Source organism: Galleria mellonella, unplaced genomic scaffold, assembly GCF_026898425.1.
Source record: "Galleria mellonella isolate WM207_F2 unplaced genomic scaffold, CSIRO_AGI_GalMel_v1 utg172, whole genome shotgun sequence".
NCBI classification, from domain to species: Eukaryota; Metazoa; Arthropoda; class Insecta; order Lepidoptera; family Pyralidae; genus Galleria; species Galleria mellonella.
This window is the reverse complement of record NW_026442015.1, coordinates 4,455,671-4,478,241: the sequence shown is the minus strand read 5'-3', so window position 1 is coordinate 4,478,241 and position 22,571 is coordinate 4,455,671. Positions and strand designations below refer to the sequence as shown.

At 33.8% G+C, this 22,571-nt stretch overlaps 3 protein-coding genes across 12 annotated transcripts in view; 1 reads left to right on the top strand and 2 right to left on the bottom strand.

The window, feature by feature from the left end:
- The window catches only part of LOC113514430 (serine/threonine-protein kinase BRSK2), a 58,190-nt gene extending 44,827 nt beyond the window's left edge, over positions 1-13,363 (bottom strand). For 7 of the 10 annotated variants that reach the window (XM_052893020.1, XM_052893024.1, XM_052893025.1 and 4 more), the window contains exons 1-2: positions 13,057-13,363; positions 8,680-8,986 (exon numbers count right to left, since the gene is read on the bottom strand). In XM_052893020.1, the coding sequence (XP_052748980.1) occupies positions 8,680-8,770 (91 nt within the window). In that variant the 5' untranslated portion in view covers positions 8,771-8,986; positions 13,057-13,363. The remainder of the gene's footprint in view (positions 1-8,679; positions 8,987-13,056) is intronic. The other 3 variants (XM_052893021.1, XM_052893022.1, XM_052893023.1) reach the window with 3 other exon arrangements.
- Positions 13,364-15,163: 1,800 nt separating this feature from the next.
- Positions 15,164-17,546, top strand: LOC113518681 (uncharacterized). Its single transcript, XM_052893128.1, has 3 exons — positions 15,164-15,297; positions 16,632-16,860; positions 17,382-17,546. Exons 1-3 carry the CDS (start codon positions 15,224-15,226, stop codon positions 17,490-17,492), a joined length of 414 nt encoding a protein of 137 aa, XP_052749088.1. The 5' UTR covers positions 15,164-15,223; the 3' UTR covers positions 17,493-17,546.
- A 3,494-nt stretch (positions 17,547-21,040) lies between these two features.
- LOC113521102 (zinc finger protein 600-like) lies at positions 21,041-22,399 on the bottom strand. The gene has a single exon (XM_026906535.3). The coding sequence runs from the start codon at positions 22,131-22,133 to the stop codon at positions 21,150-21,152; it is 984 nt and encodes a 327-aa protein (XP_026762336.1). The 5' UTR covers positions 22,134-22,399; the 3' UTR covers positions 21,041-21,149.
- Positions 22,400-22,571: the final 172 nt, after the last annotated feature.

Here is a 22,571-nt window from a genome sequence, read left to right as displayed (position 1 = left end):
ATGAGCAGTACCATGGACAATAGAGTATACTTTTCGCTCATGATACCTCCATGCGTTGCCATTCCTGAGAACTCAGGTGTTATGCTTTTGTATCCTGTAAATTTACTGCCATATCCCACCCTTCAAACCTAAACACGGCCACGCAAGTACAACTGCTTCGCGGTTGAAACACGAATAGGACAGAGGTATCCAAGCAAACGTCTTTTGTACAAAGTCTCCCTCTGGTCTGACATTCGATTCTCTCTGGCTAGTCTGTAAGCGATTTGGTGTAAACATAGAATAAATTTTCACTATTACAGCAGCATAAAAATAAACTCATGTAATAATACGTTTAGTATAGTTACATCAGGCAGATCAAGGAAGGAGTTGGTGTCGTGTCGTATCAAGAGGTGATAGCGAGATAGAGAGGAGCGCAGCTCTTAAATGGATAAATAGAGGTAGATAGAAGTATACGTACTTAGCCAGCGTTTATAATAAACCCTTCCCTAAAAAACGAGGCGTTAATAGAAGCGTTTGTGTCAGTCTGTTTACCAACCACTAGGAAGGGTAAACAGAGTGACGGACCACCTGATGGGAAGTCGTGATCTAATTAACGTCCACATATACTCATGAATAACATATGGCAACACAACACTGTGTCTCTCGTGGTACCCATCACTCTTTACCAATTATGTTACTTCCTCTTATTCATAAAAATTGAAAAATTTTTAAAAACATAATAGAAATATATAATATAAATAATCATCTGCTCTCGATTATTTGGTTTAGTTTATAGTGGAAACTTTATTGATTTATGTTCTGGTTGTGTATAGTATTTTATATGTCTTAGATATTGTATGTTTCCCTTTCAAAGTAAAATAAAATAAAAATTGTCCTCTATTTTTCCTTCTAAGGGGAAGACTGAGAAGTAAGTACATGGGACAGATAAAGGAAACATCAGGTATCATGTCGTATAGAGAGGTTAAAGATATGGCGTGGAATAGAGCTGGCTGAAAGAGAATATATTAGTTGCACCGACAAGAGGAAACTCTTAAATAAAAAAAAAAAAGAAGTTTTTACCAACTTTATATTTAAAATTTGAATTTACCGTCTGGAAACATATAAAATTCTATTCATTTGAGCAATTTTTTATACATGTTGAGTTCTGTGATGATTATTCTCGGTACATGAATGAATACGTTTCTACTGTTATACAGCTGCGCAGATATAATCGCAATTCTTGTGAAAGTAGAGTGTTAAATTTCAGCTTTCCGTTTGCAATGATATTATAGGTGCTGTTAATACCTCGTCCATATTAAAATGTTTAATACAGTAATGGTTTGATTTTATAAAATAATTGATACGTATTTTACATTCCATTTGTATTTAACTTTTGTTTATGGATAATGCCGATAAAGAAGTTACGAACGTGCCATCCAATAATGTTTCATTACAGCCTTCAGGATCTACTGCATCAAAGGATAATGGTATACAATGCCCGATATGCCCCCAGCCATGTTTCTTTAAAGGAAAGACATATCTCCGAATCCATGCCAGTAAAACACATAAAGAAAATTCTGAACAGCCTATTTCCTAATTCAACCGGTTTCAGATTTACCGTACAAAATAAATAGATATAAAATTGAATGCAAAAGACATTTGAATTTGATAATTCACAGTAATTTTAATTTATGTAGATATTTTGATTTAAAGAAAAAGCATAGAATCTATTTAATCTTTATTACATCTTTTTTTTTAAACTAATTCTAGTTCTTTTGTAATGGATACATTTACAAAACTACTCAACCGATTTTAAAAAATCTTTCAACTGTCGAAAGATACGTTATCAGCGAGTAACATAGACTATAGATAGGTACTCTTTATTGTTTCCTCCAAAGGGTTACAGTAGTAAATTTATTTATGGTTACAAACAATTTCAAGAAAAGATTAAACCGAGAAAACAATAGGCGCCCTTATCACTAAAAGCTAAAAGCGTTAATACCTTTATTGAATTAATTATTTTCGAAAATTCTATCTACCTGTGCGAGGCCGAGGTGAATCGCTAGTAATAAATCGCTAGTTTTTAAATGAAATGAAATGTATTTATTGGAACCATAAAAATTACCAATATATATATATATATATATATATATATATATATATATATATATATATACACACAATAAAACTTTGCTATTTGGATTTTTCTTAAACTTCCATAATAATGGGAGACAGTCGTGACAGATATGTATGTATATAATTGGTGTAATTTTGAACAGAGTTCCAAATTGTTAAAAGGTTCCTAATTTGAGGGTATATTTTTACTAAGTAGATCTATTTGCGTTAAGCGATATCTTCGTCTATTTCGAATCTATATTATTATTATTTTTATTAAAAGAATTCACTTCCGTGTCAATCTCATACAAATTTTATTACAATTGTAAATGGTTTTTGGAAAAAAACTTATAAATTATTTATTGATGACAGACAAAATTGAAGAAAACATCGCGTGATATATGTATATAAAAAAAAAAAAATAGATATCAATTGAGAAACCTTCTTGTTTTTGGAGTCTGTTGAGAAGGCGGTTATAACAGCTCGTGTATTAATACAAATATTGGCAATAAAACACATCTCTGCGGCACAAAGACCTAAGTTTACAGTCTTCAGTTCCAGCGACTTGAAGACTGTTGTTCTATTAAATGTACCTAGCATTTTATTAATTGCTGAACACGTGTAGATATGCTAGCTATTGTTTTTAGGTAAGTTTCTTTTACAAAATTGGCTTCGCATAGCTGTATGACCTAAAAGAATATATATTATCAATACATATAGTAAAATTGTAGCTGGTCGCTGTCTGTACATGGAAGATATATAAGGAAAACTATTATAGCGGGGCTTTACGAATGCAATAGAACCTAAAACAATGTTTTTTTACAATTTTGGTCTGTTTGTCTATACGTTTGTGCACGCTAATCTCAGAAACAGCTAAACCGATTTGAATACGGTTAATTTTGCCAGTAGTTTGCCAGTCACGTTTGGTCGGTGGATTGGCAACCGCAGTTAGGCTTTGGAGATGTTTTAAGAGGGACGCTGCTGCCCATCCTTCGCCCTCCCTTAATCGCCTCTTAAGACAACCACGGGAAAGGTGTGGCCAATTCTATTCTAGGACCAAATGGACGACGTTATATTGATTAGTATTTCTTTTTTTCTTTTACAGCATCATTCTCGCATCACTGATGACAGGATCCGAATGCGTTCCCACTATGGATCATTCGGCTGCTATCATAGCTGTCCCACCGGGAGTATCCTTAACTACTTTAAACAAGGATATTAGTAACTTCGAGCAAACTATTAATATCAGTAAGTAATATCTTAGTCCCCAAAACTGGGGGGGGGGGGGGGGATTATTGTTAGTAATGGGGATCTAACAGCTCCATTGCTAGTAATTAATCCTATTAGGTCAAACTTCACGACGTTCCCCCTGGAAACTATCTCGATTAATTCTTTATGAATTGTCACTGACCTGTTTCATCCTCACCTATCATCTCTCACTAGTGCCTGCCAGTGTATACTGATACTGTAAATTTAAATGACAATGTTGAAGGATGGGATAAACTCATCTACAGCGGTGGTAGACAACAGGCAAGACTCATTATGGGTGCCTTAATTGGATATATGCCAATAAGGCATATACTACACAAGATGGGTCTATCTTCGGTCACACTGTGCAGACTGTGCGGGGAGAAATCGGAATCCATGGAACACTTGATGTGCAACTGTGTTTCGATAGCGAGCATGCGCATGAGTCTACTAGGAACGGCTTATCCAGAGCCAAGGGACTTCAGATATCTTAAACCGTGGTATATCGTTAAGGTAACACATAGGATCTACGAAATTATGGTATAAGGCAGGGGGAAGTACAAAAGATCCCGATGGGCCGACGTGCAACGGTTTAGCTGACCCCATATGCGAATATAAGATACCGATACTGTAGACGTGGTTATCATTCCAATATCAGGCATTAAAAAAGACCTCAAAACTAGATATAGATTGTATACCTCATTCAGACTTGTGTTTTTGCTGACAGACTTGTTTGTTTGGCTGGTTCACGTTTTTATGATTTTTGTGATACTTAGAATGGCAAACAAGCTGTCTGTCCATCTCATGGAAAGTGATAACCGTTCCCTACATCACTATGGATATAACAGAATACACTCAGACTACCATGGTACCCCTCGTGCGTTGCTATTTCAGGGACTACTGTGTTATGCCTCCGTGCCCTTTAATTTCATCATCATATCCTATTTTTCAAACCGTAATACCGTAAGTATAGCAACTTTGTGACAGTAACACGAGTGAAAAAAGGTACCCAAGCAGACGATTTGTTAAAGTCTCCCTTTAGTTTGAAAAGATATAGCAATAAAATTATTGAGTACGGAAGTATAATAGCGCGGTGATATAAATTGCGATGCCCCCTACGGAGTGTCACGTGTCTTATGTGCTTACTTATAATAATAAGTACTTATATTTACCAGAGGGAGACTTTGTACAAAAGTCAATTGCTTGGGTGCCTCTGTCCCATTCGTGTTTCAACCGTGAAGCAGTTGGGTTTGCATGGCTGTGTTTCGGTTTGAAGGGTGGGATATGGCGTGAATTTACTGGTTATAGAGGAATAACATCTGAGTCCTCAGGAATGGCAACGCATGAGGGGTATCATGGGCGAAACAGTATACTCTGTTATGTCCATGGTACTGCTCATGTTTATAGGCGACGGTTACCACTTTCCATCAGGCGGGCCGTTAGCTTGTTTGCCATTCTAATTTGTACAAAAAAATAACTAATTTGTACCACGTGGCATGCTTATAAATAGATATAAATAAATAAATACCTCAGGCCTTAGAAATGGCGTTTTGATGTGCGACAATATTAAGATTGGCATCACAGGCTCACAATGTAATATAAATATTTTACTGAATTAGATATTATTTTTTAAAAGTCCATATCACCGGTTTGTTGGTTAGAATTATTTTGTTTAATTCCGCTACCATTAGTATGTGTACGTCTATCAACATTTAAAAATTGTCTACTATTATTATTGATTGAAGTTCCACGATCTTTCATATTAGTAATACTTCTACTGTAATCTATTAATCTCGATTATGAAGTATCGATTATGAACCTGAAGACCAATCGAATGATTGGTCTTCAGGAATAATGTCTGATGATATATCATCAGACATTATTAGTATAGTCTCTTGACTAACCTAAATAATAAAGGATTCATGAAAACCTCAAGTCTCTCATAAACCTGTTTTAGTCTCTTTCCTTTACTCTAAATTTCCTATTTGAAAGAAAGTTACAAAACTGTGTAAAAGTTAAAATAGATTTGTTGAAGGTATTAGTTTTTATGAGTACGAGCAAGAGAGTAAGCAATTCAGGATTACCGCTTGACTGTACATAAAAAAAGCTTTTTCCTTTTATTTTTAGATCCATTCCTGACTAATTCTCTACTACAGGCATTGGAGCAAGAATCTGACCGAAAGAGACGTGTACAAAGGTATAGAAGTCTGATACAAAACTAGTCTAAATTAATGAAAAATAAAACAAATATTAAAAAAAAAAGTTTTTTATTGTTCATTTAAAAAAAAATTTGCACATCTGTATTTTCCAACTGACTTCAAAAAGAAGTTAGGTCTCAATTCAGTATTTTTTGTTACCTCATAGCTCCGTCTTTTTATAGTCATTTAATATTTTTATTAATTATTGCAGATCCTTTATTCATTAATCAGACAGCCATTATTACACACTACTATTATTCAACCAATCCGTGTCCACCTCTAGTGACGTCCCATATATACTAGTGATGTGATCTTACAACACCGTCAGTTCTAAGCGGACTTATAAAATTCTTTGTTTTATCTGAAAGGATATACTTACAGATTGGTTCCATAGAAATTTTACCAAAATCAATTCAGTAATTTAGTTTAAAAATCAAAATAACTTCTTTTGTTATGTCGAATCAAGATTTTTTTTAGGACAAAATCTTTAAAAATTATCTTAAGTGTTATGAAAATGGAATGATAGTCCCGTCTACACTATTGGTATACGTTGGCGGGATATACCCATGTCTATACTAAACGATGGTAAAGTTTTCCATAAAAATGATGGTGACCTTATCAATTTGTATAAAACATGGTGCCTTCATCCAAAACAATGGAATCACTGTCGATAATATTATGATATCTTCACGCTAAGTCCCTTGCAGTGTAGATAGACAAAACCAAGTATTTTCCCATATAATCGTCTAGTTTTCATTCGACTGTAGTCATATTAAATGTAAAATTTGTACATACAAAATACAAATTGAACCCAGATTAGACTTTCTAGCTGCAATAATCAGATCCCATCGATTCTATTTGTTGAGGATAGCTTGATTACTTGATTTCCATCAAATTTATTACAATCGAATAAATTCTTATTTAAGTAAAACATTGTTTAATATGTACAAGGGTACATTTAATAGATTGTGGTCGTACCAAGTGCCGTTTGCACTTGATAAGTACGTTTGTCTTGCTAAATTTACATTGCATCAAGTTGGAGTAATTCACGGAGTATCACCCACCCTCCTCCCCCCTTTTAATTACGCCTATGGGTCTATTTGATCAATATCTTTCTAAATGTATTTTTAATTATCTTTTTGGATTATTTCTTTGTATAATTTATTTGACTATTATTATTTCTATTGGACCTGTAGTCCTGGCATAGAATAGGCCACCCCTTCCGTTTGTGTGGGTGTCGTAAGAGGCGACTAAGGGAGAGCGAGAGATGGGCAGCAGCGTCCCTATTAAAATATCTCTAAACCCTAACTGCAGTTGCCAATCTGCCTGCCAAACGTGACAACTACTAGCAATCGCCCCCCCCCCTGCCCCCCGGAGGAGGATTATGTCAGCAGAGAACGGTTAAGGGCTGAAATAATGATGATGCCGAACCAGTGATATGGACTTCCGCAAGATAACATCTAGTTCAGTAAAGTATATAATAATATTTCTTTTCATAATTTAAAATAGTGTTACATAGTCGCCGTATTATAAGTTTTTTCCAAAATAGTTATAGCGAATACAATTTTGAGATAATGTAAAGAATCTATAAACATTCACATCTGTTCAGGCATTTACAATTTATGGTGGAATACAGAAAGTACGTTGATCATTGGTCAGAGACGTAAAAAGAATTGAACTAAATAAAAACGGACAAAAGAAATCACATAGTAACAAATATCGAGCGAACATTATTTTCTTTAGCCTTAAAGCAAATATCAGTAACGTGGCTCAAGAACTAAAGGTTCTGTAACATTAATCACGGATTTAGCTTTCGGCAAACGTAATTTGTCACGACAGATCGTGATCCCAGTTAACATATTTGGTGATCTCTATGACGCAGTGGGTAGTTTTTGAGTAATCATGTCCCAGTTTCGATTTCTAGTCAGCACAATTTGGGAACATAAACTTTTATAAATTCTCTGGTCTATGTACAAGGATTGTGTTCCCAAATAAACTGTTTGGTCTTCTCCAAAAACACAGGTTGTTAACTAAACAAAATTAGACACGATATACCAGATAACATTAGAATCGAGACTTGTAGTTTTTATTGATTATTTTGTAATTAAAAACAATTTTGGGCAAACTTTCCAAATTGGCGAGAGGTTTTATTTATTTTTTTACCAATACAGAATATATTAAATATATATTGAAGATAAAACTTTTTTTTTTTTTGCGTTTTTTTTTTGGTCTGTAAAGAAGTAATTCAAAAACTATCCATCTGATTTTAAAAATTCTTTCACCTATAGAAAGATAGATAGATACTCTTTATTGTTTCCTCCAAAAGATCACAACAGTAAACTTATTATAAATACAAGCAATTACAAGAAAATATTACACTAAGAAAACAATAGGCGGCCTTATCGCTAAGAGCGATCTCTTCCAGGCAACCTTTGGATGGAGAAGAGTAATTATAAACAGTTTGACTGGAGGCACGAAACTCTGTTCGTTTTTCAAATACATAGATATGCATACAATATATAAATATACAATTAAGTTACTAATACATACTTAAATATATTAATTTATACATAACAATACATATACATACATATGTAATTACAAAAATAAAAATGATTTGAGTATGCTAATCAGCCATAAATTTGAAAGTTATATTATCAGCGAATAACATATTAAAAAAAAATTAAATTCCCACGAAAACTACAATAATGTAACCATTTTGGGTTCAATTAATTATTTTGCCTACCTATTAGATACTTATATTTTCAACTTACCCATGTCCAGGATATAATTATATTATTTGTGCCCATGCGAAGCCAGGGTGAGTCGCTAGTATCTTAAATACTTACAAAATTGCATTACAATTACATAATACAATATAACAGACTTTAAAGCCTCCTACAAAGAAAAGTTATTTTTCCGATGTAAAAATCTTTAAGTCCCCCCCCCCCCCCTTTTGTATATCTTTTTTTGTAAACAGTAACTAAACAAATAAACTCGTAATAAGTAAATAACAAAATAATCATCTGACAAATCGAACCTGTAACCTCAAACACTCGAAGTAACGAGGACGCTTTACACCCCTGTGATTCGAAGAGGGCTATCCTATTTATACCCCTAAGTCATAAATTTTTATTACCTGTCTGTCCCTTTCCGAGAGTCTTTTCCAATCTGAAGGGGCCGACATACTGGTAGGCCTCTGTGGCCGTCGAAGTGCCCCCACTCTCCATCTTCTTCACGGTATCCGGTCAGAAACAGAACGGGTCATATCTCGGTCAGAAATGGGCTCGGTCAGAAACACTTTTGGTCATATAACGGTCTGTGATTCACGCGCACTCATCTTTGGCTGTTATTATTCAAAATTCGAATGCCGCAAGTCGACATGAGAAATACGGACGGTCATGCCGTTGAATTATCAAATTTTTTTTTTATCTATTTACACTTCACTGAAATAATATTTATAGAGAAAATAATTAACAAAAAAAAATATATGAAATATCGATTTAATGCCTCGTCATATGCCCTGCCCCTATGTTTGTCTACTAAAATAAACAATTTGGTTTATGGTTTGGTTTATATCTCAAACTAATGGAATTACTTTTTCAAACGTTTTATAGAATTTTATTAATTTATTAGGATTTATATTTTAAGTATTTTTTTTTATACTACTGAGGTGGCAAACAAGCATACGACCCACCAGATGGTCAGCGGTTACCGTAGCTTAGTAATTTCAAAAAGTAGATCTTTTATTTTTATTACTACATAAATCTTCATTTTTGGTTGAATTGGATTTATTTTTTTATTTTTATTATTAGAAAATTCATTTCTATGAATATATGCTTAAAGTTAATACTTAGGGACATAATTAATCCTTAAACTTTATTTACTCGGCACAGATCGAATAACTTAGAGAGCACCAATGCTATGAAATATTGGCATGTAGCCAAGTACTTTCTTTAGCAAATCGAGAATACCGCAACACAGATAAAAATCTTTACTTTATTAGATATAATCATATAAATGTACATTATTTTTTTTTTATTTAATTATATATATTTAACAGAATAATTATTCATTATTCTACAATTTATTATACCATAAAAATGTAAGTGAAGTGCGCATGACATATCGTCATAGTCGTAGAATACTGACGGATCTTTATATGTAATCTTTGTCAGATCCGTCAGTATTCTACGACTATGACGATATCTGGTCTAAGGTCAGTTAACAATGATTTACTTACTATTAATGAATAATTACTGATTAAAAAAAAAACATAAGACAAGAGGGGCATTGTAGTCACATTCCGCCTTCTTTAAATCCGTTATTATACGTAGATGTTAAGAAATAGCGACTTTATAACTCTTAGTAAAACGGACCTCTTAAACGATCAATATATATTAATGTAATTAAGGCAGCATTTTATAATGTAACCATATTATCATATATTTTAAGTAGATATAAATTTGGTCTGTTTTCATGTACGCCCTGCGACATCTCTTACGGCTGGTGATCGGTCGTCCCTCGAATTGGGGACCGCTAGACAGCAGAGGTCGCCAGTTCGGGGGCTGACCACATACTCTTTTGTTGCAGTATCCGGCCGTAGTACCTTCTTAATGCTCCTCAAATATTGTGTCTAAACAGCGCCCACCATGTACCCTCTTGTATAGGCATTCCGTCACCCGTATACTATAGCGAGGACGGGATGCCTTAAATACTGTACCGCAAACAATAAAAAAAAGTGGATATAAATGTATGCTTTGTTGGTTATCGTTAAATAAATAAATAAATAAAATGCAATAACTTCCAGTTTCAGTTATGTGTAATTTGGCCGAGAAAGCTCGACTAGTTTTAGGCCCATCCGGGAGCCTTAGTCTTGAGTGCTCACTTTTTCCTTTCCCATGAGTATCGTAAAAGGCTACTAAGGCAAATTTAATGATCAATGGATGGGAAGCGGCGCCCTTCTTAAAACATCACCAAAGCTCAACTGCGGTTACTAAACCATAGTAACCATGGGCGAAACAGTATACTCTGTTATGTCCATGATACTGCTCATGTCTATAGGCGACGGTGACCATTTTCCATCAGGTGGGCCGTCAGTTTGTTTGCCATTCTAAGTTGTATATAAAAAAAAAATACAATTGCATTTTCGCCTTCAATGGAAGATTCTACACGACTGCCAAAACAAACTGAGCCGAAACTTTTCCTTGAAACTTGTCGAAACTGAAGCTCAGTTGGTTACTAGTAATAAAGAATTGCAGCGCAATGAAGAACGAGTTAAAGTGATTTACGAACGAAAACTCTGAGTTTATTAGGTCAATTTTACAGCCTCGTAAACTATTTATTGATAGTGGGGACCGCTAAGAAATGAGTGCTTACATTTAATTATGTTAAAAATCTGTCAAATGCGTTTTATTTACACTACACTTTAATGGATTAGTGCCTAGTAATTTTACTAATACTGTGTAGTCCCAACATAGAATGGGCCATCCCTTCCTTTTTCTGAATGTAATGGTCGAAGGATGGACAACAGTGACCCTTTTAAAACATCTCGAAAGCCTAATTTCGGTTGCCAACTCGTCTGCGTGCAACTAGCGTGGCAACTATTGGCAAAACCTCCCCTTATGTGGAAGGACTATGTTCAGCAGAGGATAGTTATCGGCTGATATGAAGATGATGATGATATTAGTCGAAAACAATGTTATTCACGATGATTTTCCATGTGGTCGATGGTCTAAAAATTCCGGGTGATTGTAATCACTATTCTTTTCTCATAACGTTTTAAGAGGCCAAGATTTCCTCGCTTATTATGAAACGCAAGCAAAGAGTATGCCAATTAGAGGGAAGAATAGAGAGAGGAGAGAGAAAAAGAGAGCAGCACATTTTTTTTTATGGGTGAAAATGGTATGGTAACCCCGCCCGCGCTAACGGGATACGCCGGCGGAACACCAGTGAAGGGTGATAGATGAGAATTAAAACAGGCCAGTTAACCCATCATGATGAATTCAATCAAGAATTAACCATGATAGTTTCCAGGGGGAACCGCGAGGAGGTCGACCTGGTTGGGTAAATAATAATAGCAATAGCTAGCGATGGGATTCTCAGTCTCCATTACTAACAATCCCTTCCCCCCCCCCCCCCAAAGAGCAGCACATTAATGAGTCGTTATAATGGCAATGACTAGAAAAACCAAAAGTAAAAGATAAAAGAATAGATTAAGACCTTAATTAATGTAGATATTATTTACTCTATCTATTCAAATGTTCACAAGAAAAATTTAATACTAGGGTTTCTAGAATATTCAAATGAGGAACAGTGGGTCATTGACCCTTATATTATTGTATTGACTACACGCTAACACGGTCGTTGGGTTAGCAGTTCAAAACTTTTTTAGCGCTTCCCAAAAAACCGAGATGGTCTTGATTTATCTAAAGTGGTTTTTATAACTATGATTCCAGGGTAAAATATAGTTTTATATATTTTAGTTAATTTTTGAGTGATTTCCATAAAGTTTTCAATAATTAATTTTACTGTTGTCTATAGGTTTATGAGACATAATGCGAATCTACTATTTTTTTGTGTGTGTACTTGTCTTACGTTATTAGCTTCGCAATTTATAAACCAATTTTATTTATCCTTTCAAAATATATAAAGTTTATTTTGATGTTGATTTGATATTAATTTAATTATGAAATATACTCGTTTAATTCTTTTATTAAACTAAATTAATATAAATTTAATAGTATTTTACAGTTTTAAGTTACGTAACCCGTTTTCAAAGAAAGTCTAGCTACTTAGTCAACACATTATATTAAATATTGCGCACTTATTAAATTCTTATTTAGTTTTCTTTATATTTTACTAACTATTTGCCATAAAAGCTATATAGGTATGGGTATAGTGAACGGCAATAAATTGTACTCATATTATTAATTAGATCAAATAGCCCGCTCTCGATTCGCAAAAAAAAATATTTGTAGAATAATTGTAAAAATATGCCACAGACAAAATTAATAAACTACAATAATATAATTGTCATTTATTTAAATAAAACTCTATAATAATAATATAATTGAAGGCGAATAGTAAATAACATGGCGACCGCATGTTTCAAATGACATTTTGAATAATGAAAATAATTTAAATTATTGAAGATTCGATTGTGGTCGTTTGAAAATAGAACACTCATAATCTATAGACGATTATATATTTTTTTAAATATTTGTTAGCAGGCAATGGCCATTAATGCGGAGGTATTGTCGAGGCACTTGGACCTAAGATTTTTAAGGGTAGTTCTAACTGATTACGATAAATATGCGCCAGAAAGTAAGGTATAATACATACGTTGCGTAATTACTTAAATTTAAAAATGTTTTTGTATGTTTTCCTATTTTTTTAATTGGTTTTATATTTAATTTTCAATACCTATAAGTAATTAAGTTTGGAGAGGCATTAAATCGATTATTTTACATAATGATAATTATATTTTTTATTAATTTGAAATTATATGTGTTACCGCAACAAAATAGCGCACTTAGTAAATTATTTATGCATTACACTAATAATAACACAATTCCGCATACAAAGTTAAATCTTCTTGTCAGTGGAAAATCAATATATGCCGTTTCAACATTTCGTAAGTTTTCACTCACTATTAACACAATATTTCGTATATCACACCACTGGATTGTAAAACTAACATTTCTCTATTATTTTTTTTATGTAAAAAAAATATGTAAAAGGTGTTACATAATATTCTATGTAGAATTTTAATGTTTTCTGAGTGGGACGAGTACGCGCGCGAATCGGCCGCGTTCGTAAAACTTCGGGTGGTTCCGCAAGAGGGTGAAACGAGTGAGTCATTGGCTCTGGACTTAGGGGTGGCTTTGCGTTCCGTTTCACGTTCATTATTAAATAACAAACAACATTTATAATTAAAAAAATACATTCGAAGCATTTGACAAAATTTACTGATATTAATTTATTGTACAAATTGTTAATTTGACATTAGTTAATTAGTAGCAATATCCGAAACTTAAATCTACAATTGGGCAATAGATGGCAGTATTTTGAACATTTGTACGCAAGTATTTGCCTGATCAGAGATTCGAATCTGGACTCTCATATATTCTAACAAATCTCTACTCCGCCTAATAGTGGCATGGGAATTAACAAATATTTTGTGAACTCAGCAGTATGACTCATATTTCTAATCAATGATCATCCGACTTATCAGGCAAGCCGGAAGGTTCGCAACTGCATAACTTAATTTATATAGATATTTATTTCTCTGTAAAATAGAGAGCTTTCTGTATTATATTATAGCATAAATAAGCTTTACCCTTTTATTAGGTATAAAATTGAGTACCAATACAAAGCAAACAATAAAAAAAAAAACAATATAGTAACAATAAACTTGAAATTCAGCACATTAGCAATTAAAATCTTAATACGTTTGTTCTTATGATAATCAGTTGAATATTTTGCATATTTTTATAAATGTTTAATTAATTATCGTGATCTATTGACATCAGGTGTTATAAACAATTTAATCGTTATGTTTATTATATCAGTATTTAATAAAAAATTAAAATCTACAATTCAGGCTTTGCTTAGTTCGAAACTAGATGGCGCAGTGTAATATATCTAATGATATTTATTGAATGAGACGTTGATAACATATGGACTTTTGCTTTCTTCTTTAATAACTTATGGATATTATATATATATATATATATATATATATATATATAAATATAATATAATATATAAATATGGATTTGTGCTTTCTTCTTTAATAACTTATGGATTTTCTTAAATATCTATAAAACTAGAAGAGAATATTTCATTATCAATAATCAGGCCATGAACCTCACAAATATTGATTAACTCTCTGGTGTTAGTATACATCGATAAAACGAATAAAGGGCGCCATCGGTGATGCAATAAGTATGTATATATATACATATGGCCGTTACTGTCCTACTGGTGGGTGATTAACTTGTTTACCTATATGTATTAGTAAAAAAAATCCTAACAACGATAGAAATCTCATCACCACTTAGATTCTTTCTTTAATTTCTTTAAGACAATCAATTTCTTTAATTTAATTCACCGTAATGGTAAACATAGAGAGATTTTGTACAAAAGTCGCTCTGTATGAGAAAACTGGTATAGTATTATATCATCTGTGGTACTGGTGGACCGCTCGTGATTCTGGAGTCGGCTGTATTTTTTTTTTATTATAGCACGCCAATAGACTATACCATTCTAAACGAATACAGAGACAATATGGTCAATGAATACGATAAGCCGAAAAGAGAATGTTCCACTCTCAACGGTTGGTCGCACTATGCCGGCTCACTAAGTACTGTTTTCATGACATACAGACATCTTCATGTTACAATTTTATTATATTTGTAAGATTATACAAGATCTTATACTAATCTTGAATTATAATTACTCCTCTCTATTCAAAGGTTGCCTGGAAGAGATCGCTTTGAGCGATAGTGTCGCTCATTGTTTTCTCATTGTGATTATTTCTTGTATTTGTTTGTATGTATAATAAATTTACTATTGTAATCTTTTGGAGTAAACAATAAAGAGTATGTATCTATCTATCCTGGAGCTAGGTAAAACTGTTGGCAACCTCTGTCTCATTAAAGTCATAGATTAAAAAATCAATGTGCGTTACAATATTCACCCATCGTTGCTTTATTGTCATTTTTAAATTGTATCGAGATCAAATTGTCCAAAGGTAATACATATTATTCTTTATTTTTTTTAAATCATAGGTTAGTTAAAACTTATTTGAAATTTTAAAATTATTACGTGTTTATTATTAAAAAGTGTAACGTAAAGTATATTTAAATTTTATAAAACATAAAATATACAGCGGCAAATTCTAACTTTTTTATTTTTAAAACTAAAATATTCTACAAACCTATTTTAACTATTACAGTGTTTTGTCACTTTCTTTCAAACTGATAATTTAGCTCAAAAGAAAGAGGCAAACTTTTTAATACCTAAAATAGCTTTATAAGGCTGTGTTTCGGTCAAGGGTGGGATACGGCAGTGAAAATACAGGGTACAGATGCATAACTTTATTCCTAAGGAATGACATCGCATGAAAATACAGAGGCATAACACTCTATTCTTAAGGAATGATATCGCATAAAGCGTATCATGGGTGACACAGTATACTTCGTTATGCCCATGGTACTGTTTATGTCTATAGGCGACGGTTACCACTTATCATCAGCCGCCATTCTAAGTTGCATAAAAAAGTTTTTGTTCCTAATGTTTATTATAATGTGGTGAATAAAGAATAAAATAATGAGTAACTTTTTTTTACTGTTATTATTAAAATATAAAATAAAAATTATGCTACATACATAATCTTATTGATAGATTTTGCGAGTTACAAATTAAAGATTTCAACGGGTTTCTTTTAGTGTTCTGAAAACTAACAATCTAAAAAAAATATATTCTGTTCCACATAAAAGAACCGATTTCAATTGTGGAAACACCAGTTAGATTGATTTCAATATTACTCAACCTCAAAAATACTCAAAAAATTTCTTGTAAATATTGTAAAATATTCATGTAATAATATAATATAAATGTAATTTTGGGATAACAAAGAAATTTCCAAATCGGTGTACAACTGACGGAGTTATTAGGTAACAAACATAAAAAAAATACGACCGAATTCAGAATCTCCTTCTTAAATAAAAATAACTAGTTTTGTTATAATTGAAATCGATTTTCTGTGAAACACCATCTTGAATTTTTGTTTTTCTACACACGTATTTATATATCTAAAAATATTGTATTATATTAATTAACCTTTAAAAAGGTCCTAAACGATAAAACTAGTCAGGTATTTATTGTATTTTTTTTTGTATTCTTCCAAAAATAACACACACATGTATATAGGTATGTGTGTTTTTTTTTACAACACAGGGGGCAAACGAGCATGCGGCTCACCTGATGGTAAGTGACTACCGCCGCCCATGATCACCCACAACACCAGCGGCATTGCAGGCAAATAAATACTAAGTGTTTTCTAATAATATGTATTGTTTTTAGAAACATGGCCTTATTAAGAAACTACGTGTACAAACAAGTACCCAAGGAGAGGTACGATGTGTTGAAAAGTCGTTACGACGAGTTTCTGGACGCCATGAACGATGCCAACAGGGACCCGGTGAAGGTGTTCGACCCCTTCCCAGCAACGTATACGAAACAGCTTGAATTGATAAGGGAAATTAGTAGGGATTTGCAACAGAAAAAAGATGAAGATGTGAAAAAAGCAGCGGTGATTATCTTATAATTACTACCTTTATTCCGTAATTCTGAATGAATTATCTATCCGTGTACCGGGTTTCATTCAAATCTGTTTAGTAGTTTTTGTGTAAATGAGTAACAAACATACACCTATATATCTATTATTATAAACAACGTATTTATTAAAGTTGCAAGATATGTTATCATTACATGCTGTTTATGTCTATTAACGACGATTTTTTTAATGGGTAATGATGGAATGGTAACCCCACCTGCGCTATCGGTATACACTGGCGGGGCACCAGTGAAGGATGATAGGTGAGGGTGAAACAGGTCAGTTCGCCCATCGTGACGAACTCAACAAGAATTGTTCACGATAGTTTCCAGGGGGAACCGCGTGGAGGACGATCTGAGAGGGTATATTGCTAGCAATGGGGCTATTAGGCCCCGTTACTAACAATCCCTTTTCCCCTAAATATAATTGTCATATTAAAGTCGGTTGTGCAATATCGTGATACAGAATTTTTATAATACGTAAACATTATCTTATAGCAAGCTCGGGAGGCAGAAGAACAGCAAAAGAAGGCTAATGCAGAGGAAAAGAATGAAGAAGATACCAAAGAAGAGTCTCAACAAGAAGTGCAGGAGAAAAAGAATGAATAATTTATTGTGATAAGAGATATTTGTTTGAAAAAATAAACTTTTAAATTAATGTTATTTTATTGAGACGTTTTTAAAACTCAAGTTTATATCAATATGTATGGTGGTTTTTAGGGTTCTGTAACAAAATAGTACAAAGGAACTCTTATGGTACGACTTCGTCCGTTTGTTACAACGTTTTACTTTAACAACTACTAATGCCATTAATTTGAAATTTGGTACAGTTTAACTTTACATATTATCAGTGCATATATATGCAATGGAAATTTTTTATTTTCTCTTTGCGACTTTAAGGTTTATAATTGATAATAGAATGGTAACCCCAATTGTGCTATCGGTATACGATGGCAGGGCACCACTGAGGAATGGTAGGTGACGATGAAAGCAGGTCACTTAGCCCATTGTGATGATTTCCACTAAAATTAACCACGATGGTTTCCAGGGAGAACCGCGTGGAGGTCGACCTGATAGGGTATATTTTTTTAATGGGTGATAATGGAATGGTACCCCGCCTGCGCTATCAGCATACGCTGGCGGGGCACCAGTAACGGATGATAGGTGACAATGAAAGCAGGTCAATTAGCCTATCGTGACGAATTCCATTAGAATTAACCACGATGGTTTCCAGGGGGAAGCACGTGGAGGTCGACCTGACACTGACCTGCTAGTATTGTTATTAGTTAGATCTAAGAATAGAACAGTTTCTAATTGTCAGCGTTTTTGAGAAATCCAATACCTCCAAATACAAACTTAGTTAAGCGGTTCAGTTTTTAACCTCAATTATGGCCCAAATAAAAAATATCAATAATAATAACTAGTAGGTATATATTTCGTAAATAGGTGATTTTATATCATATTTATATAATTGTGTAACTTATAATTGAAAAAAGCAACAACTGTGTTTCATGCCCGTTCTTCTCAGTTGAAATTGCAATATCAATTTGTATGGCGGTAGTTTATAAAAAAGAAATGACTATACAAAAATGCTTATTCTTAAGATTACTTGAATAAAAATGATTATTTATTACTATTATTATATGTACGGAACCCTCGGAGTGTGAATTCAACTTGTACTTGATCGGTCTTTTTATGCAACTTGTAATGGAATACAAGCTTAAGGTATAACAGATGGAAAGTGCTAGCCGTCGCCTGTATACAAAATCAGCACTATTAATATACTAAACAGACTGTATTTGTTATAAATATATCGAACAGGGCGGTAGATGTGTGAAAAATGAAGCATGTCACTATTTATTTTTCTGAAACTACATACGTTTGAATAGGTTGGTAGCCTCTAAATTAAATATTCAAAAATACTTCTAAGTTTTTTTTTTACACGACTTAGAATGGCAAACAAGCTGACGGCCCACCTGATGGAAAGTGGTAACAGTCGCCTATAGACATGAGCAGTACCATGGACATAACAGAATATACTGATTCGCCCATGATACTCCCCATGCGTTGCCATTTCTGAGGACTCAGGTGTTATTCCTCTGTACCCAGTAAATTCACGCCATATCCCACCCTTCAAACCGAAACACAGCCATGCAAACACAACTGTTTCATGGTTGAAACACGAATGGGACAGAGGTACCCAAGCAAACCACTTTTGTACAAAGTCTCCCTCTGGTAAAAGTTTAAGTTTCTTTCAATTAAAATAATTTTTATTTATTTGTATATTATGACGCTCGTAATACCCCTAGTGATTGCTATTCGGGGGGAAGGGATTGTTAGTAATGCGGACTAACAGTCCCATTGCTGGAAATACACCTTGTCAGGTCGACCTCCACTTAGTCCCCTCTAGAAACCATCGTGTTGAATTCCAGGTGTATCCACCACGATGGGCTAACTGACCTGTCCTTTCATTCTCACCTATTATCCCTCACTGGTGTATAAAAGTGTATAAAAGAGGGAATGGTTTCCCACCTGCACTATCGGTATACACTAGCGGGGTACTAATGAAGGATGATAGATGATGATGAAGCAAGTCAGTCGGCCCATCGTGACGAATTCAACTATAAAACAATCAAGATGATTTCCAGGGGGAACCGCGTGGAGGTCGAGCTAATAGGGTATATTGCTAACAATGGGATTACAAATCTTTATTACTAACAATTCCTTCTCCCCCCGCCCTATTGCTAGTAGCATGGTATGGCAAACATTTCTATGACGCTGGTCAGTTGGTCTATAGCAGCAAGCGGCAAACAGTGGCCCACGGGGGAAAGGGATTGTTAGCAATGGAGTTTGACAGCTCCATTGCTAGCAATATGCCCTATTAGGTCGACCTCCACGTGGTTCCCCCTGGAACCCATCGTGAACAATTCTTGTTGAATTCGTTACGATGGGCTAACTGACCTGCTTCATCCTCATCTATCATCCTTCACTGGTGCCCCGCCGGTGTATACCGATAGCGCGGGTGGGGTTGCCATTCCATTGTCATCCATTAAAAAAAAACAGCGGCCCACGACTCTCTTCCTTGCGGCCCGTGGCCCGTTTTGTAAATGAAAGTATCATAAATCTAAAATTTAAATTTATATGATTATCATTTACAGAACTTTTATTTCTTACTAGCTGATGCCCGCTACTTTGTCCGCGTGGTATTTGTTATTCCTGTTTAGTATGTATTGATGTTTATTATGTATGGAAATACTGGACCAAAATTAATAAATGACGTGTCGTTCTCTCTTTGTCTTAGCACAAAATGATTACTTAAGGTTGTGTACTAAGCTGTACAAGTTACCATCATTTTTTAACTATCTGTCGGGTACTCTATAATTTTCCGTGATTAAAAGTGATCTAAAATGTTACCAGGGATGTAAGGTACCACCATGCAAAATTTTATTTAAATCGGTCCAACAATTTCGGAGATTACAAACAAAGAAACAAAAAATTTGTTTTATTTCACTTCTAACATCCCCTTGTCTCGGTTTTTAGCGTTATTTTTATGTACAAATATTTGACCTCTACAATTTTATTACATATATAGATTTTATTTATTACAATTTCTTGAACCTTAAATATTTTTTAATAAGTATAGTTGTCTTCTTTGAAATTCTCCTGTAAGTTTATAATTACTTTTCCACTTTTTTCAAAGAATTCTTTTTTTGCATTCTTATATATTCAACATTGATATAGGGATTGATTATCAAAATTATGGATAAGTGCAACCCATCTTTACTTTATTTTGCCACTAAGTGGCCCTTGTTTGCCAAAAGGTTGCTGACCCTAACTTATAATAAATTAATCACTATGCCAATGACTGACTTGACTTCTTCCCCACCTATGATAGGTAGGGAAGACGTCAGTCTGCCTTCTCTGGTACCCCATTTGCATAAACTAAAATGTAATCAAGGTTTTTAGATAATTTTCATGTTTAAAAAAACAGTTTTTATACAAACCTTAAACTATACAGTAACTGAAATGTGTGAAAAATCATTAATACTTCTAGTTGTATTTGTAATGTAACTAATATTGAAGAATAAACAGAAATAATGTTTTGTATACTGCTAGGGATAAATGTTACTATATACAAAAATGAAATTGAGAAAGAGTTATTGAAAAATAGAGTTTGTATAATTACAAATAGTTGGTTAGCATAAAAAAGTATAATTATTTAATAATACATGAAAGTATCAGTTATTATGTCTTAGTTATTACAAGCTAAGAATTGTCGGTCATGACTTCTTCCTCTTCGTCTTCAGGTTCAGCCAAATCTGGGTGGCAAACACGTATGTGAAGATTCAAATTAATTTTGACAATGAAACTCTTGCCGCAAGTGGAACATTTGTGTGGTCGTTTCACATCATCATCCACTGTTGGTGGATGAGCTCTTGCGAGATGAGTCCTCAATAAAGACGAATGCATTGTTCGATCGCATTGCGTACACTTCACATGACAATCAACTGGCTGCCCTTCGTGAGTTTGTCTATGTTTCTCCATTGTGATTTTTGATACAAACTGCTTGTGGCAGTAATCACATTTGAAATTTTTCACTTTCGTATGCTTCTTCATATGTATTTTAAGGCAATTTTTTGTAGGAAACATTTCATCACATTTTGAACATTTAAATTTCTTGATATCATTATGTAGCTGCATATGGAGTTTGAGATAAGCTTGACCGGTAAAACTTTTGTTGCATATCTCACAATTTATAGTGCTAGTTGACGAGTGAGTTTGCATATGACTTTTCAAGAACTGAGCAGCAACAAAACTTCTATCGCAAACTTCACAGATAAACTTCTTTGATGTAGAGCCTTCATGTTTACTGCGGTGTATGTCTAAATGATACTGCGAGTTGACCTTCACATCACACTGGTCACATTTAAACTTGCGACGTTTCTTTGGTCCCTCTTTGGAGACAGTGGGCTCTGGCTCCAGAATGGGCGCATCTTTGTCGTTTCCATGAAACTTTTTATGTAATATTAAAAATTCCATACCCTCAAATGTTAAATCGCACACATCGCAACGGTACCTGGTCTCGTTCTGCTGTTGTTTCATTTCGTATGTCACATTTTCCGGTCCATTGTAAGATTCACCCATTTTCTCTCTCTTCACTAAACGACTATCGTTTTTATCACCACCAGCCGGTTCCATCATACTTTTCATCCAATGATCTTGTATGCCAACGCCAGATTTCGTCTCCATTTGGTTTCGACGCTAGCTGGACGCTATTCAGACATGGTGATATTGATCCAAAAAACAACGACGCACCGGTGAAAACATTTAAATTTTCTCGTTTCACGTTATGAAATGCAGACCGCGGATTGTTGATGAGTTTTGTGAGGATATTTTCAAGTTTAATCCGGTGCGAAACAAAAGCAAGCCTTGTTACAGTACCATAAATTCCAAAAGAGAAGCGAAGCGCAATCGTTTTTTTGTGGTGGCTAATGACAGCGGCTACTTTTTTAATTGTTGACATATAGATAGTTACTAGTTTAAAAAATATTTATAATTTTGAAATTAAATATATTTATTTTAAATATATTAAACTCAAAAATTTATTAGAATGTTCAATATCCCTAAATTTTAATTAAATTAAATCTCAGTCTTGTTTACAATTTATCGCCATACTTTTGTTCATTA